Genomic DNA, 18990 nt, shown 5'->3' with positions numbered 1-18990 from the left:
GATTGAACACACTACACAGGAAATGAGGCTACACCTGCTTTTTCTATTTGTGACATCTTTACCCTTCTGCTTACTGTGTTTCCCCCACAGACGTTAACGAATGCGAGGTGTTTCCTGGCGTCTGTCCAAATGGACGTTGTGTCAACAGCAAAGGCTCTTTCCACTGTGAATGTCCTGAAGGCCTTACTCTGGATGGTACCGGCCGTATGTGTTTGGGTAAGATGAGCCCTTTCCTGTCTCCATGCATGGAGCTAACCATCAGCTCCTTTGTCCTTTGGGTGGTAGCCAGTCCAAAACAAGAGTCTATACTTGAAAAATTGGCTTTAAATGAGATACTATTTGAGGGGAAAAGCACTCCAAGGTATTAAAATATATGTTTTATTAAAATAGTTTAAAACATTTTCATGACTAAAAAGAAGAAACTATCATTTAATCGTTGGTTTCTGATACTGTAGACAGGTTGAGTTGCTCACATAAAATTAATAGAAAAAGAAAACTAGGCATAGTTTGGACCTTGAATTTAAAACATTACCATGTACCAGCCCACTACAACTGGACTCTCCAGATAAAGGGGAGAGGGGCAAAGGTATGTCAATCATCCTGCCTCCTCCTCCGCCACCATTAAAGGGCACATTCTCTTAATGCTTTTTTTATTCTAAAGATCTAAAATGCACATACTTGTTATCGACAATGTACGGATGGTGGTTTGACCTTAGACTTTATCAGGGCCATAGCTGAAATAATTTGAGTTTCATAGTGGAAAAAAAATAAGCTCTTTTCATTTTGTGTTATATGTGAGCAAAAATGTTTCTTTTAAAGACAACTTTTCCCAATAAGTGCTGGAATGGTAAAGTTGTATTTTGCAAAACATTTTTTATGTCAGTTGTTGTGTTTGTAACTTAAGAAGGTAGACAAAGAAAGAGCAGTGGTAATGCCGTATCAGAGACTCTTCAAGAGTTTAAATGTATCGATAATATTTTTCCACCACTAGTTTAATACTTAGCTCGGCAGTAGTACAGAGCTTAATTTACTATAACAGAGACTTCATTTTAAGTTAATTTTGACAGCATATTTAAGTCTGGATAGAAAGCAGTATTGTGGTTCATATGGAATCATTTAGAAAGCACATTCAACATGGAAAATAATTTTTTTATGTCGTTGATTTCCTTCTGTTGGATGTGTGCACGTCTGAGCGTTTGTGTAGACATTGGTACACTTAAGAGTCCATCACAAGTCAACTCCTGCTGCTTCTCAGGATGCTCTCCTACTTCTTTTTGAGACTTGATCTCTCACTGAATCCAGAGCTTTCCATTTTGGCTAGATTGGGTGGGAAGTGAACACCCTGCCATCTTTTGTCCCCACCACCCTAGAGCTGAGGTCACAGGTATACACCACCATGCCTGGCTTATACAGAGATTTCTGAGAATCTAAATCCCAGTCCTCATTCTTGCACAGCTAACCTCTGCCTTGGTGGCAAACCAAATCTTGAGCCTTGTATTTGATGAAAGATTTTGTTCTTTCTAACTTGTTCTAAGTTGACTCCTTCTGAGGATATAAGAATGTTTCGGGGGGGGTGGCATATGACAGTGTGAAGATGCTGAGGACAGGTTAGTGATTAGTCACTGTATTAGAGCTTCATATAAATTAGGGATGTCATCTCGGGTGTCTGCAGGAGGTAAGCTGCCGTAACTGAGTGAAGCACAATAAGGAGCAGTGGGGATTGTGGCAAACTCCCAAGTACACATGCCATTGGATTCCAGGGTTCCATTATAATTTTTTTGCAAGCCAATCAAAGCATCTACTTAGGTAGACACTTAGGTTTTGTTGCCTTGTGCTCTGGCTTTTTTAATTCTTGGTATAAATACTGATATGAATCTTCATAATAAAGATACCAAATTACTCTTCTCAAATATAAAGACTTTTTGTATTCTTGGTTCCCATAGCCCATTGTTCCAGTTTATTACAGAATGACTTCCGAGCAGATGACTTCATTGATCCTTGGGCCACCTAAATTTAACTAAAACTTAGTTATTAAATCCTTCACGTCTCGTGAAATACTTTCTTCCCTAGTGGCAGTGCTGGGTGAAGCCATCTCAGAGACCAGTGCTTGGGAAGTTGTGCTGAGACTTTGAGATATGGGCCAAGTGTGTGGCTTTTGCTTCCTATTAATGTAGACAGACTGCATGTAAGACTCAAAATGAAACTTTACCATGTTCTCTCTTGAAGAATAAATTTCTTAGTTTTGATTCCTGGAATTGTGTGTTACTCAAGGTTAAGGACAGTTGTAGCTATTGATTCAACCTTTATTTAAGAACTTAAAATGCTCTGTATTGACAACTGAAGAGTAAACTTATCTCTTTTTTTAGAATGACCTTTCTATCAGGATGATCTTCCGTCTGTGAAGCAGTTTTCATGCTTACTAATGATGTCATGCCAAAGGATATTTCCACCAAGATCATTTTACTTAGCTATGAAAACTCTTTCATGAGCCTGTTTTACATTTTTGTCGTTAAACAGTGTGTGACTGTAGTCCCTCCATCTCTGTTGAACAACATGTGAGCGTATTGTCTGTAGATCATACTGGCTCAACCTGTTAGTGGCTGTCCATTGTTGCTCTGAGTCTCTGAGTAGCTCAGGCTAAGCACTAACACACAGTTTGGCACAGCTTGAAGTTAAGAGGAAAATGTTCATTCATTTAAACAAATGATTTGGCCACTTTGTGGTGAAGAATTCAACCTGTCTACATGACTCAGGACAAAACTCAAATGCAAAATTTGTAACAACAGAACAAAACCCAATCTAAGTAAAAGCATCATGTTTTAGTAAAGCAAATTCTATAGATTTTACCAAGTTGCAGACAGGGTACAACAACCATTACTGTTTATGACCAGATCCTAACAGGACTAACTAGAACCTAACAGAACTGACTAGACCCTAACAAGACTAACTAAACCCTAACAGGACTGTCTAGACCATAACAGAACTGACTAGACCCTTACAGGACTAAATGAACCTTAACAGGACTGTCTAGACCATAACAGAACTGACTAGATCCTTACAGTACTAACTGGATCCTAACAGGACTGATACTAGACCCTAACAGACCCCATACTAGGCCCACCTTCAATCTCCCAACGTGACTGTTACCATAGTCCATTCAAGGTGGTGACAAACTGATTTCTCATTTTAAGTCTGTCTCCAGGCCTACCACCATTCACTGCTTTCTTAAGAATGCTTTACCCAGCATGGCCACTGAAGAAGGAGAAATCTTTGGAGATGTAACAGTTTTAGCTAAGTACAGGTAGCCTGGGGCCCATGGTTTCTGAGGCACTAAGCAGGTATAGGATGTTCAGTGAATGCTCCCACTCATGCTCAGACTGCATGTGCACTCTCCATGCAGATATCCGTATGGAGCACTGCTTCCTGAAGTGGGATGAGGATGAATGCATCCACCCTGTCCCTGGGAAGTTCCGCATGGACGCCTGCTGCTGTGCAGTTGGGGCAGCTTGGGGTACAGAGTGTGAAGAATGCCCCAAACCTGGCACCAAGGAATATGAGACCCTGTGCCCCCGGGGCCCAGGCTTTGCTAACAGAGGGGACATCCTCACTGGGCGTCCATTTTACAAAGGTAAGTACAAGCTGATCTCTGGCTCACTATACTCACAGGGCACTCTCTACACTCTGAGAATTAATTGAGTTTTCAGCATATCATTTGTAGCCAACCTAAGGTCCAAAAACTATAAATTACATGTAAAAGACAGTATTGATAAAAAGCTGCGAAACAGAACGGTGATCATTCTGTTTCTCTTTCTGTCCCTGTACTTTTCTTTTGACATAGTTTGAGGAGAGGCAGCTCTGCCTACTTCCTCAGCAGCAGAGAGATCTCTGTCCCTAATTATCTGTGTAAGCAACTGCCATATATACAGGAGTAGGACTCAGGTGACGGTGGAGAATCTCTTCCATGGTGGACACTTCCCTGTGCCATCTCTGTAGCGTTGCAAACCCCGGGAGCCATCCTGGTCCATGGGTGTGCAGTACTTGTCTATGGCGATCAATTTTTAAGTTGAGGTGATGGAGGCACTCATCCCTGTCAACCATGTCAGCAGTTGGCCCTCACTCTGCTTACAGACATCAACGAGTGCAAAGTCTTTCCTGGGATGTGCACCTATGGGAAGTGCAGAAACACAATTGGAAGCTTCAAGTGTCGTTGCAATAATGGCTTTGCCCTGGACATGGAAGAAAGAAACTGTACTGGTAAGATTATTTTTCTCCATGAATGAACCCCTAGCTCTCTTGCTTGAGTAATCTGCCTTCGGAAGTCCATCTTCTTGGTGAGAACACAAAACACCTAACCCTCCCCCCCCCTCTCTTTCTCTCTCTCCTTTTGCTTGACTTAAAAGTCAGGTCTCCAAATAACTTTGAGAGAGAGCTACAAGATAGCACAAAATGCAATTATTTTGAATGTAAAATTATGATCTTCAAAACATATAAGTACTAAAGCATATAGCCACTAAGAGTCTGTGCCTGTTATATCATACTTGAAGGATATGCCAGGAATTGTCTTAGGGAGAGACATGTTTTCACTCGTTTTCCTTGCCTGCAACCAGCATTCTTAACCATTTTGGATTGAAAAGAGGTGAACATAGAAATGTTTCTGTTTGACAGTATGAGATTTATTGCAAGTGCTTGACCAGGAATTTCTGTGCAGAGTTACCTGCATCCGTGTATGGAATGTCCAGGTGTAGACTTTCCCCTTTTCTGACCTCTCACCTGGCCCTTCTTCTTCACGCTCATTAAAATGTCTTTCTTGCCTGCTTCCGGTGCCTGCACAGCCTGGACTATGCCTGGGTATTTCACAGCTGTCCTGTTTCAGCCACTCGAGTTCTTCTTTGTCTTGCTGCTCTGCCCCTCAGCCCTCATCCCCTCACCGTCAGAATCTGTTCTCTGGAAGGCCAACAACCACCCTCAACAGAGCCCTCACAGCTGCTTAGCAAACTCCTCCTTTCGCCTCCCAGAACTTTTGAAACTTTTCCATGCCTCTGAACTGCTGACATACCTTCATAGCTCTCCTTTCTTCATGACTGTCTCCAGGCATCCTTTCTCCCCTGGAAGTCACTCTTCCATCCTCTTCCCTCCTCCAGTGTCAGAGAGCTACAGGCTCTCCCTGTTAGAAGTTAACTCCTCTGTCTCTCCAGTCCTCTCCACTCCTGCTATAGGATAAGTCTCTGTGGGCTTGGTTATTCACCCTATCATGTCCCTTCTTCGTCTCCCTTGACTTTTGCCCCCTGCCTGCCCTTACCCTTCTCTCTGCCTGCTATCCTGCTTTCTGCCTTCCACTTCATATTCTCTTCTTAGCCAGCTATTCATTTTGCAGTTTTGACAGTTGCTGAAGCATCTTGACCATGGCCTAAGGGAACATCTCAGGTGACATCTGGGAGCATTCTACCAGCTTTGCACCCAGAACAGGAGTGCAGGAAGAAGAAAGCCTTTCCTCATCGAGAGGTCTTGGTGTACATATAAGTCTCTGCTACACGGCAGGCCTACCAGTGCCTTCCTGACCATTGAATCTCCACAGCCAAATCCTTCATTTTTGCAACCATGGGGGTTTTCACCCTGCCCCTCAAAAAATGCCATTTTTGACCAGGCCATCCTGGACCTGTATAGACAAAGCCACTGAGGTTCTGCTAGCTCTAGATTTGGCCCTTGTTTGTAATGTGCAACTAGACAAGTTTCTTAATCTCACAATCGAGCACCCTCCACGGCAGGAGATAGTTATCAGTAGCACTGCTTTGTTTGAGAACAGAGAACGAATAATCCCTTGCAATGCTACTGGCTCCCATTCTTGTTAGCAGGGTGGCATTCTGGGTAATCAGGCCCATCCTTCCCGCCTACGTTGATTGTCAGCCTCTGCAACCAACCACTTGGCAACCTTCTGCTTCTGGAAAACCAGTTGCTCCTCATCTAGGCGCTTGTCTCTGCTTGTCTTGTGTCTTGGAAGTTAGAATTTCTATACAACCTTCAGGTTCAGTCCAAAAGCCTTGCCTTTCAAAGCACCAACTCCTAGCCCATACATGTACATACATATATGGCTCATACATGTAGAGCAGTGTGCATGTGCCATTGTTCTTAGACTTGACTCCCTTCATTCTAGAGATGAGCCCTACTACAGAAAAGAAAACTAAAGGAAAGAAAATGGTTGACTTTTTCCAACACACTGGAAGGTGAAAGACTGGGCTGTTCTCGAGCCCATACTTTTACCATGTGGTGTTACCACAGTTTCACATTGACCCCGAACTGGCCCCTGCTTACCGCAGGATTTCCTCTGTTCCCCTTAGGATGCTAAATAGCAGTCACCAGAAATTGAAGGGCCAATTGTGTCGGTGAGGTTTTTGTTTAAGGGAAAGCACTTTGGTGTTTTGGGTATGGCTTGGTAACTGGGGAAATAAATAAAGACAGAAGGTAGAAATAGTGACTGATCCAACCAAAATAAACGTGCAAGTTCTCCATTGATAACCTATACAGAAAGACTTAAATTTCAGTTCATCAAGAGACAACGAGCCTGGTGCGCTGGCATGTGCCTTCAATCCAGTATTTGGCAGATAGAGGCAGGTGGCTCTCTGTGAGTTCCTCATCTATGTAGGATGCTCCAGGCCAGTCTGCGACACAGTAAGACCATGCCTTAATAAATCAATCAATATTCTAAAATGAAACAAGACAGTGGCAAACATTTCTTTTATTGTGACTTTTTAAAAACGCATAGCTCATATTTTCTTAAACGTCTTTTGTGGAGATTAAATTCCCATACTGAAAATATGTTACAGGTGTGAGAGATTTCTCCAAACTTTCTTAGGGTGCCCATACTTTACTAATGATTCTGACAGTAATATAGCAAACATAGCAACATATGCGCACATAGTTTTTCTTTATTTTTAGAAAGTTGGGTAGGTAAGCACAGATCCTATAACTGGTTCACTCCAAGGTCCTGCTGTGTCTGCATGCTCTCTGGCTGGAGGAGTGTGCTGTGTCGGCCTTGGGGGCTACCTCTCTGTGTCCTGTCAGCCAGCCCTGCTCAGCACAGTGTTCCCTGTGCACATGCTCGCACCCTTGGCTGGGGTAGCAGAATGAACAGCCTCCATGCATTGCTGTGGCTTCTTCCCACGTGAGCACAATGCCTCCTCACGCAGGCCATATAGGAGCTGTGTGGTCTGTTCTCTATCACTACATCTAAGCCACAAAGAGAAGGCCACATTTCAGAATGCAAAGACACATAGGCCCCACCTGCCGGTTGACCATGACAGTTTTGACAGTTGGAGAAAGGAATGTGCCTGATGAAGGCCTCGTCCCCTCCATCCTGTCTCTTCAGAACATTTCTTCCTACTCTCAGCCCTGATTTCCCTAAATCTCAAATGTGCAGTACCCTCACCTAGAAAGCCCCATCCCTCCAACACTCTCTTACCTCATTCTGTATTTTTCTTGTTTTTTTTTATTTTTTCTTTTGAACGTGGGGGCAGACATCGATGAGTGCAGGATCTCCCCTGACCTCTGTGGCAGTGGCATCTGTGTCAATACACCAGGCAGCTTTGAATGCGAGTGCTTTGAGGGCTACGAGAGCGGCTTCATGATGATGAAGAATTGCATGGGTAAGCACGGCCAGACCCTCCTGGCTGGCCTGGAACCTGACAACTGTATGCTCGCCATGCTGTACCTCTGCTGGCTTCAGGGCTGTGGCAGCACCCTTGACAGGGTGTGTGCTGAGAACAAAGGCCTACAGAATCCCTTCCCTGGGCTGGAAACAGCACACAGACTGCCCAGGGTGCATTTATTTAAAATGGATCACCTTGTACTGACCCCAGATTTGTGTTCTGCCTTGCCAGTTCCACGAGGGCTCTGTCTTACAGTTGTGATATTGAAAAATATTTGGGTCACTATTTCATGTGAGTGACTTATGGGACTTAACACATAAGATGTTGCCGCTCTAAGGGGTCCAACCTTTGCACATTGCTACAGGGCATTGTCCCATACAGTGAGCTGGGCTGGACTCATGGCTGTCTTGGGCTGCATGCAGACAAGGGCCACAGGTTGGACACCCCAACTGTAAACATTCAGGAGTTTTAAGAATTTTTTATGTAGTTGGATTCAATCTATAAACATGAAAATGTCTGAGAACAACATATGAACCCAAGTCTATGGTGATATAAGGGAAAAAGTTATATTGATCACTTCTTATGAGCCATTATTTTGTACATGAAAATCTTTCAATAATTTACTATAGTAAGAGTAGAAGTTACTTAATTTTTATCTTGAAACAAAAGGTAATGCTTAGTCTGCTTCTGATTGGGTGTGTCTTTATGTGTACGGCACACACCTGCCTTCTTAATGGCCCTTCTCCCGTACTGTATGTGTAAATATATTTTCCTCAGAGTGCTTTAATGAATCTCACGTTTTTACCTTTCAGACATTGACGAATGTGAACGTAACCCTCTCCTTTGTAGGGGTGGCACCTGCGTGAACACTGAGGGAAGCTTTCAGTGTGACTGCCCACTGGGACACGAGCTGTCACCGTCCCGTGAGGACTGTGTAGGTGAGATTTCCCCCTCCTATAAAAGAGAGAGGCAGAGGCAGAGGCAGAGGCAGAGGCAGAGGCAGAGGCAGAGGCAGAGGCAGAGGCAGAGGCAGAGAGAGAGAGAGAGAGAGAGAGAGAGAGAGAGAGAGAGAGAGAGAGAGAGAGATATCCAGTGTGCACAGTGGGTGAAAATCAGGAATCACCTCTAGTGAACGTATTGTCCTGTGACTCACGACAACCTGGAAATCCGAATTCCCACTGTCTGGTTCCTAGAATGTCAGGCACTGGGCTGCTTTCTGTGGAAAGGCCTCTGTGCAAGGTCGTAGGCTCTGTTGTCCTGGCAGGGTTGTGAGTCAGCTGTCCAGGCCACTTCCTGGACAGCCTGTCCATACATCGGTTCACTCCCTGTTCCCTCTCTGCTTCAGCAGAGTACATGTAAACCCAGGTCTACTCACCCACGTGTGACCATGAGAGCTTCTCTTGGTGCTTCAAGACTCCTCAAGGTCTGCCTACTAGAACCAAGTTCAGGAAGATGCCCGGAATGTGTTCAGGCATTTCCTCATTCCTGTTACGACTTGTAAATTCACACTGTGATTACTGTGGTCTACACTTGCTGTCCAGCCAGGGAGCATCGTCTTCAGGAGAGCTCTTCCTCAGGACTGTTTTGAGCATAGCTCTTCAGTGCACATATATTTATATACAAGCCAGATAGATTTCTGTGGTGGCACATGAAGTGAACTTTAAATAACACACTAAACAGACATTTCCAGAAGCATAGATTTTATGTTTTAAGTTTTTTTTAAATTATGATAACAGCAAAAGATGATTTTACACTGGTGATTGAAGAATCCTTGGCTGGACATGCAGCAGTATAGTGATTCAGAAAACCGTGTCTGGGTCTAGTTTGTTATTGCTTAGAGTTCATCAAACATATGGCAAAAAAAAAAAAAAAAAACTCTAAAAAAGATACCCTTAAAGGGGCAGTATATATTATAAAATAAATGCTTTGTAGTACGTATACTTAATAAATATAAGTGTAAATTTATATAGCATAATCTTTACCTAAGTGTGTGAGTCTGAAACAATCCCTTGTCACATCCAGTTCCTGTCTGTGGTCACTATGTCTAACTTACATTCTCTGATGAGCGTTTCACATATAGAAATGGATCAGTCTGCAATTTTTCTGGATGTTCTCTAGGAATTTACTAATTTATTCCACATATTTTTTGTGTGACTTTTTTTTTAAAAAAAAAAAGGTATTTGTTCATCTTGTAAGGGTCAGATTGTTTTAAACTAAGAGTTGTGGACTGAAAATCCACCTATGCAGGCACATAAACAGTTCAGTAAAAGCACACATGTAGTTCTTGCCGCTGTTCCCTGGAACGGGTATCTTCCTTCGGTTTAAGTTGTGTAGGCCGCACCCAAACTGCTATTGAAGACCATGTGAGCACAACAGTATAAACTCATAAAATAGTAATAAGCTTCGTTTATGGCATGGGCACTATGTCCATGCGCTCTGACAGAAATTACTAGCTGCTATGGCTATGTAATTGTAATTAAAATCAAATAACAGTAAAAATTGCTCAGTTGTATTATGTCCATTTCAAGGGCTAGTAAATAACATACAGTTCCATTCTGGAAACTCTAGAGAGAGAAGGGAATGCTTCCAACACAACAGAAAAATCTGATGTCAGTGAATAGAGGCCCAGACATTTTCATCAAATAGCCCAGGTTAGCCTGTTTCCTACTCAAGCTACTTACCTCTTTGGTAAAGCCTGCTCTTAAAGGCTCTTGTAATCGTGTTCTGGTATAAAGCATGGCTCTGTTTGCCTTTCACAGATATTAATGAGTGTTCCTTGAGTGATAATCTCTGTAGAAATGGCAAATGCGTGAACATGATCGGAACCTATCAGTGCTCTTGCAATCCTGGATACCAAGCCACACCAGACCGCCAGGGCTGTACAGGTAAGGGTAGGCCACGTGGGTCTGCATTTCCCAACTCTCTGATCATCAAGCTCCCTCACCAGATACATCCTAACACTTACGGGAGTCTTTTATACTATAAATAAATGTAAGCAGAGGTCCAGTAGATTTGTTGGTTTTGCAGAAAACTCACTGGCTCTATCATAAAAAAGTGTTCCAAACTCTATACGTACTGTATTCCTGAGTTCTTCATTCCTCACACAGTAGACTAAATAGAATGCTACATGAAAGGAAGTAAAGGGGATTTAAGGAAGAATGGTGGCTTAATCTTAAATCAATACAAATAGAAATGCAGACAAATCCAAAGTAAGCCGATCATTATCTAAAAGAAGATGTGCCAGCCGTTGCCTTGCCTGGGTATGGACTTGACATTTAATGTGCCTGTGTAATGCCTGCACAGATATCGATGAGTGTATGATAATGAACGGGGGCTGCGACACCCAGTGCACCAACTCTGAAGGAAGCTACGAATGCAGCTGCAGCGAGGGGTACGCACTGATGCCGGATGGACGGTCATGCGCAGGTATGGCCAAGCTCAAAAAATGTGCATGCCATGGCTGTTCTATTGCGAATGTGGTTCCAGACGTTGTGAGTAGAGCTGCGTGGAGAAAGTGTATCAGGGACCAATGAAAGACGTTCCTGCTTTGACCGGAGGCTCCCTTTGTGTCATCAGATATCGATGAGTGTGAAAATAACCCCGACATCTGTGATGGCGGCCAGTGTACCAACATTCCTGGAGAGTATCGCTGTCTCTGCTACGATGGCTTCATGGCTTCGATGGACATGAAAACATGCATCGGTGGGTATTGGAAACCAATGATAATGTTTTTTATTGTTCTTTCTTCTTAAGACCTTCATACAGAGTGGAATATAATCATATTTACCCTATCTCCATCTCTTCCCATATCTCCTCAAACATGTCTCCCTCCCAACCTTGTTTGTTTGTTTTGGGCCTCTGAGTCCAGTTTGTGCTGTTTGTACATAGGTGTAGGGACATCCACTGGAGTTCAGGAATCCTACCAGTGGCCAGTTCCTCCAAAAAGGAATGGTTCTTCCTCCCTCAGCAACTCCCTACTGACTGTAGCTCCTCAGTAGAGGCTGGGACCTCAAAATCTACTATCTAATCTATGCTACCATTTTAGCTGGCTCGATCGTGTGCAGGTCTTGTGCAAGTAACCACAGCTCCTGTGAATCCATGCATGTGATACCCACCTTACAGGCAGAGGATAGATAGCATGTCACAGCACTCTTATCCATCAAATGCTGATTTGATACATGCATGAACTCACATAAACATGGAAAGAAGGCTTTTCCAGTATTACTTTGAAAATCCAAGCCATTTTGCCAGATCTGCAAAATCTGAGAAGGAAGGATTATTTCAGAAACCCTTTAAAAGTACATAAGTATTTACCCTGCAAGACACATCTTTCTTTTTTTATTATTATTTATTTTTATTTATTTTTTTAAATGTTAATCAAAGGCTTTATAAGTTTGGTAATAACAAGATACCCATACAATCATAAGTGTAACCCAATACCCAACCTAGATATACAAACTATCTTTGACTGGCAGAGACAGTCTCCATGCCCCCCCCCACCCTGTCTCCTAGCTCCTCCTCCTCTCCTTACTCCTCCTCTTCTTCTCCTTACTCCTCCCACCATTGCACCTCCTACATATCACCCTTCCTGTTAAGATAAAACTTTTCTCTCAAAATATAATTAGAGCATAACTATACCAATTTGTATCAGTAAGGTACAAGATAGACCTAATACCCAGTCCATCATTTTGTTGACTAACCAGAACCTCTGTCATCTCTCCCAGCTAAAAGACTTAGTTCTGAACCTGGCTTTTTTCTTGGCTTTAGAATGAATGTCAGCTGAAAACCATCCTCTCAAGTCTTTTCTCTCAAAGTAAATAGCTGGGATTGGCTATGAGACTATAAGTCTTCAACCCCGTCAGAAATCCAAAATGACCGAATTAACTGAAATTATGGGAAGCACAAAGCATAGCTTCTAAAACTTAGCCAATTTATAGAGATCACTGCACACCTGGACAGTCCCTATACTACAAAACTTTGGAGCATCCGATCTTCTGGCCCAGGATCATCTGACAGACCTAGTGATGCAGAATTATTAAGGGCTGATTACTCTGTCTTGGCAGATATAATCAGTTGACTATTCCACAGTAATTTGTCTGTAGATGAAAAGAGGCCATTCTTGCCTCGTAGCTGTCTTACCACAACTGGAGTAACTCCAAAGACGCTCAGTATCTTCTTAGAATCTAAGACAGGAAGCTGTCAGGAGCAGATAGGTCTCTAATCAAAATGAACCTTAATACAGAAATGTTTGTAATGTCAATTCTGTGGACTTCTGACGTTTTGAAAACCAACTATCCATGTAAGGCAATCTGGACTGCTGTCTGTTAACTCCTCTCAGCTATAACTAAATAAAATATAGAAAACACCCTAACAATAAACTCAGAGCCATGAATTTGCTCTAGGCCCTTAACTCACAGGCTAACCATCTCAAAAATCAGTTAGAAAGGTTAAAGAAAGACTGGGCCTAAGCCTTGTATTCCTAAATGTGTTATATAGGCACAATGCCTATGAGAGTAACAATATTAATCTCACTTCTATATCAATAAGAAACTCATACCAGTGAAAACCTTAAATTTGAAATCAAAGTAAATTTTGTACCATTTAAGAAATTATAACTTCAGCTTAATAATGATTATACAGATTTCTACCAATACATTATGGCTGTGCAATAAATCCTAGCTATTCCTCCCTGTTCCAACAAAACCACTACTTTTCCCTAGAAAGAAAGCTCAATATTAACCACCTCAGTCCCTAAACCCAGGGAATAGGGGCGCCGACTCTTCATTAACTTCTTCAAGCTGATTATGGTCGTTGAGATATTAGAAGAGGGGTAGGGGAAGAGTAAATTGATAAGCCTCTGACATCTGTGTCTTCACTGCATTCAGCTGAGATTCCAGGACATCAGAGGTTTGAGCAGGTCTGTTCAGCTTGCTTGATGAGTAGATACACCAAGGCTGTGTATTCTGCAATATACAATTCTCAAAACAAATTTTAATATCAAGATATTTTTGTTTGAATTCTGGAATCTAGTCTTCTCGTGGCCTGTCTCTGTCATATCTAATCCATATTATTCTGGGAGTTTCTATGAAGTTGTGCTCCCACCATCCACCCATTCCCGCCTCCCTGCTCTCAAATTCCCCAACACTAGGGAGTCCAAACTATTGGATACCAAGGCCCTTCACTTCCACTGATGATAAGTCCACCCTCAACTACCTATACAGGTGGAGCCATGAGTCCCTCCCTTTGTGTTCTCGGGCTGGAAGTTTTAGAATGGCTACACTAGCTTGTTTCTTAGGACCATTTGCTTGAAAATTTGTTTTCTAGACTTTTACTCTAAGGTAGTGTCTGTCTTTGTCACTCAGGTGGGTTTCCTGTATACAGAAAAATGCTGGGTCCTATTTACGTATCCAGTCTCTTAGCCTATGTCTTTTTATTGGGGAATTGAGTCCATTGGTGTTAAGAAATATTAAGAAACAGTGATTGTTGCTCCCTGTTATTTTTGTTATTATAGGTGGAATTATCTTTGTGTGGCTATCTTCTTTTGGATTTGTTGGAAGAGGATTATTTTCTTGCTCTGTCTAGGATATAATTTCCCTCCTTGTATTGGAGTTTTCCCACTAATAGCCTTTGTAATGCTGGGTTTGTGGAAAGATATTGTGCAAATTTGGCTTTGTCATGGAATATCTTGGTTTCTCCATCTATGGTAATTGAGAGTTTTGCTGAGTATAGTAGCTTGGGCTGGCATTTGTGTTCTCTTAGGGTCTGTATGATGCCAGTCTAGGATCTTCTGGCTTTTATAGTCTCTGGTGAAAAGTCTGGTGTAATTCTTATAGGTCTGCTTTTATATATTACTTGGCATTTTTCCCTTACTGCTTTTAATATTCTTTCTTTGTTTTGTGCATTTGGTGTTTTGATTATTATGTGACAGAAGGAATTTCTTTTCTGGTCTAATCTATTTGGCATTCTATAGGCTTCTTGTATGTTTATGGGCTTCTTGTTCTTTAGGTTAGGGAAGTTTTCTTCTATAATTTTGTTGAAGATATTTATTGGCCCTTTAAGTTGGGAATCTTCACTCTCATCTATACCTATTATCCTTAGGTTTGATCTTCTTATTGTGTCCTGGATTTCCTGGATGTTTGTGTTAAGAACTTTTTGCATTTTGCATTTTCTTTGACAGCTGTGTCAATGTTTTCCATGGTATCCTCTGCAACTGAGATTCTCTCATCTATCTCTTGTATTCTGTTGGTGATATTTGCATCTATGACTCCTGATTTTTTTCCTAGGTTTTCTATCTCCAGGGTAGTCTCCCTTTGTGATTTTTTTATTGTTTCTACTTCCATTTTTATGTCCTGGATGGATTTGTTCAGTTCCTTCACCTGTTTGGTTGTGTTCTCTTATAATTCCTTAAGGGATTTTTGTGTTTCCTCTTTAAGGGCTTCTAACTGTTTACCTGTGTTCGCCTCAAATTCTTTGAGAGTGTTATTTATGTCCTTCTTAAAGTCCTCTATCATCATCATGAGAAGTGATTTTAAATCTTAATCTTGCTTTCCTGGTGATATAGGGAATTCAGGACTTTCTAGTGTGGGAGAACTAGGTTCTAATTATGCCAAGTACCCTGGGTTGCTGATGCTTATGTTCTTGTGCGTGCCTTTCACCATCTGGATCACCTTAGTGCTACCTGTCCTGTCTCTTACTGGAGCCTGTCTTTCCTATTATCTTGGTTGTTTCAGAACTGTGTGGAGTGGGTGTTACTACTAGGGTTAGAGCTGGGGCCCAAGATCTGCTCAGTGCTAGGACCAAGACCAAAAGGAATCAGTGCTCTGGGCCAGGAGTGCATTCCTGGGTCCTAGTGGGTCCCAGTTACTCCCTGTTTGGGGCAGGTGTTGCTGTTTTCTTACCTAAGATGCTGCCTGAGTAGTAGAGCTCCTGGGAGGCCCATTTCCTCTGGGTTTTGTGAGATTGGATGCAGAGCAGCCTCCTGGGATCTGCCAAGACTAATCTTTCAAGTGAACTATGTTTTAAATGTTGTTGGTTCATCTCAGCCCTGTGTTAACATTCAATTTAAAAGGTGGTTTTTAAATTACGATGATAGACAATAGTAACTGGACCATACAATGCATTTTCCAGATGTGAATGAGTGCGACTTGAATCCCAACATCTGCATGTTTGGGGAATGCGAGAACACGAAGGGCTCTTTCATTTGCCACTGCCAGCTGGGATACTCAGTGAAGAAGGGAACCACAGGATGCACAGGTAGGATTCCAACCATGTCCATCTTCTTGGCTTCAGCCTCAGAGGTTTCATAGGCTAATATCATTCCAGCATTCAGCATCCCAAGACCCAGCCAAGCAGGAAATTCCTGCCAGTGTGATCTGTTAACTTGCTCTTAGCTATACCATGCATTGTCGCAAAGGTGCACACTTCCTGAGCCACCCAGCAGGGAGGAAGGAGTGGTAAGTCTGCCCTGCTTCTGGTGGATCTTGCAATATCATTCAGTTGCTCGGCTTGATGGCAGCCCAAGTGGAGGACCCGTGTAAAGTAGGAAATGAAAGCAGTGGTCCTCAGCCTTCCTGATGCTGCCGCCCTTTAATACAGCTCCTCATATTGTGGTGAGCCCCAACCGTAAATTTCTGTTGCTACCTCATAACTGTAATTTTGCTACTGTTAATGAATCATCATATAGATATCTGTGTGTTCCAGTGTCTTTGGTGACTCTTATGAAAGAAAGGGTCATGCCAATGCCAAAGGGATCATGAACCACAAGTTGAGAACCAGTGGCTTAAAAGATCCAAAGTTTCATTTGACATGCAATGTTAAACTGATAACACATCCTAAGGTTCTATTTGCACTTTTACTGCCTTACTTCAGTGGGTTTTCAACCCCTTTTTTCTCCTCCCCCCTCTCTCCTCTTCTACTCTTTCTCCCCTCTGTCTCCAGTTACCTCTCTCTTTTTCCCTCTCTTCACTCCTCTTGTTCACTCCATGCACTTTTCTTCTATCTCCTTTTTTACTCTTTAGTTTTATCCCTCGAGTACTGATGGGACTAGGAAATGTCAATTAAGGTGTGAGCTACTTGTTCCTTGCATGCTCTCTTTAAGTTCCCTGTGTGGAATTTTGCTCCAGGCATCAGTAAGGAGCCCCGGCTACAGCAGACCCTTTAGCTGACCATCCAAGATGATGTGGGCAGGTCTGTTCTGTGATCATTAGTAAAAAAGAAGGTAGAATCCAGTAGAGTCTGCAGTACCCATTCAGCAGTGGCAGCTTGCAGTCAGTGAGCTGTTAGAACACACAAATCGCGTTCTAGAAAGCTTTAGGGGACAGTACCTACCTAGCTTGTATGAGCGTATATGTTATGTATTCATACATCCACACAATCGTGTATTGCTTTAGAGTGGGGATACGTTGCAAGAAATGGACCCTTAGATGAGTTCATCACCATGTTGACATCAAAATGCATAATTATTCAAGCACAGCTCCATGTCTAGGTATTGTGAGCTTAGGGGGCCATTATAATGTCCTTGGTCTGCCATTGACCAAACTGTCATTAGGCTGCACATGACTGTATATACCTGAGTAAGTCACACATGTGCATTCCTGTATAATTGTTATGAACATAAACACATGCTGGAAAGCACTGGTCATCTTCCAAATCACATCCACAGAGAACATTCTTCACATATTCTCAGATAAGAAAGAAAAAAGAAGCATACACATGAGTGACCATTTACAAACCTCTAAATATATATACCGTCTTGATTTGTGTGTGCTGTACTGGCAATTAAACCTAGATGCTCGCACATGTTAAGCAAGCATTGTACCACTGAACCACATTATGGTAGTGACTTTTAAAATGAAGGGTGGCTTTCTTTTAATGTCATCCTTATCTTCACAAAAATATGTGATAAATACTAATAGAAAGGAACAGCAGAGTCTTTCGAAAAATCTCTCCTGAAATACGTGTCTCCATATTCTTCCCACAGAGTTTTGTCCAGGCCCTTGTGACATGTGGGGCCTGCCAATTAGATCCAGGGACAACAGCTACACTTTCTCATTCAAGGAAGAAATGGCTAGCAAGTTCCTGTAAGGGCTTGTTTGGTCATGAAGTTTTATGTCTTACTGGAATAAAAAAGAATTAAAGACAAAAAGCAGTATTAGTGCTTTCTTGGTACAGTCCCGCGTTTATCCTAAATGGTTGTCTTTTCAGAAACGTACTTGGAAGTAGAATTAACCAGCTCATGCTTTCTCTCCTTCACCTTTCTCTTCTTAACCCTGGTTTCTCAGATGTGGACGAGTGTGAAATTGGCGCCCATAACTGCGACATGCATGCCTCGTGTCTGAATGTCCCCGGAAGCTTCAAATGCAGCTGCAGAGAAGGCTGGGTGGGAAACGGCATCAAATGCATTGGTGAGTTTGCAGGCAGAAAGACCCTTCTGGAAGGGCCAGTGTCGTTACCGACGATTCTTTGCACACTTGTTGGCCCACACACCTCCAGCAGGAACACGCTCCTCACTGTCCATTTAGTCTCCCATAAATCAAATCTACCTTTGGTCGTAGGGATCATTCCTGCCTGAGTGTTTCCTCAGCCCTTAATATAAATGGTCCAATTACAACAGGATGCTTTGGCATCTGCCTTTTCATGCATGTTGCTCGGTAAAAATTATTTGATGTGCAGCCAGTGATCTAAACAGCTGTAATGTGAAAAACAGCTTGATGTGTTTTCCTGGTCTTTACCCAGAGCCATCAGTGTGGGGTGAGAGCCAGTGAAGTCAATAGAGAACACAGAGGGGTATCTCACATGGCCTTGGGATGCGAGTAAGCAAACAGCTCTTAGCAAATAGGATCCTTCTTGCAGGCAACACTGAGTATTTTCTTGAGTTCCAAGAAGTCTAACTTGAAAGGGGGGAATAGGGAAATCTTTTTCCCTGAGTTCTGCAATTCTTGAGCTGAAGCCTAATAATACTGTAGAGCCCCAAGGCAGAAGACTGGATTATACCCTGGGTGTCATTCATAGAAATGTTTAATATGCTTGTGCTGTAACATTAAAGAATATTTCCAGGTGGTAACAATTACCCAGGTCAATTTAAAATAGAAAGAAAAAAAAAGCTGTCTGAGTTGACCTCCCCATGACGAAGTCGCAGTAAAAGCTTATGGGCCCACAGTAAGGATTAAAACAGGCACCCTTAATATCTCTCACCAATAATGTGAATTAATTTGAATAAAACCTGCATATCCTGCCAAGTGTTTCATACTTGTCAAATATTTAAAGCCAATTTACAGAATATGTATCATCATAGTTTCCAAATGACTTTGCTGTGTAACACCCTACGCCGGGCTTCCCCCGGGTCTAA

General features: G+C 42.4%; 1 protein-coding gene across 2 annotated transcripts in view; it reads left to right on the top strand.

The window, feature by feature from the left end:
* Fbn2 (fibrillin 2) overlaps window positions 1-18990 on the top strand; it is a 214579-nt gene that overhangs the window by 140537 nt on the left and 55052 nt on the right. For both annotated transcript variants that reach the window (XM_028777147.1, XM_028777146.1), the window contains exons 23-32: window positions 91-216; window positions 3401-3628; window positions 4129-4254; window positions 7512-7640; window positions 8456-8581; window positions 10403-10528; window positions 10947-11069; window positions 11220-11345; window positions 15771-15896; window positions 17924-18046. In XM_028777147.1, coding sequence (XP_028632980.1) covers window positions 91-216; window positions 3401-3628; window positions 4129-4254; window positions 7512-7640; window positions 8456-8581; window positions 10403-10528; window positions 10947-11069; window positions 11220-11345; window positions 15771-15896; window positions 17924-18046 — 1359 coding nt within the window. The remainder of the gene's footprint in view (window positions 1-90; window positions 217-3400; window positions 3629-4128; window positions 4255-7511; window positions 7641-8455; window positions 8582-10402; window positions 10529-10946; window positions 11070-11219; window positions 11346-15770; window positions 15897-17923; window positions 18047-18990) is intronic.

Source organism: Grammomys surdaster, unplaced genomic scaffold (assembly GCF_004785775.1).
Source record: "Grammomys surdaster isolate TR1022 unplaced genomic scaffold, NIH_TR_1.0 278, whole genome shotgun sequence".
Taxonomy (NCBI): Eukaryota; Metazoa; Chordata; class Mammalia; order Rodentia; family Muridae; genus Grammomys; species Grammomys surdaster.
Note: the sequence above shows the minus strand (reverse complement) of the source record. Positions and strands in the feature narration are given on the sequence as shown.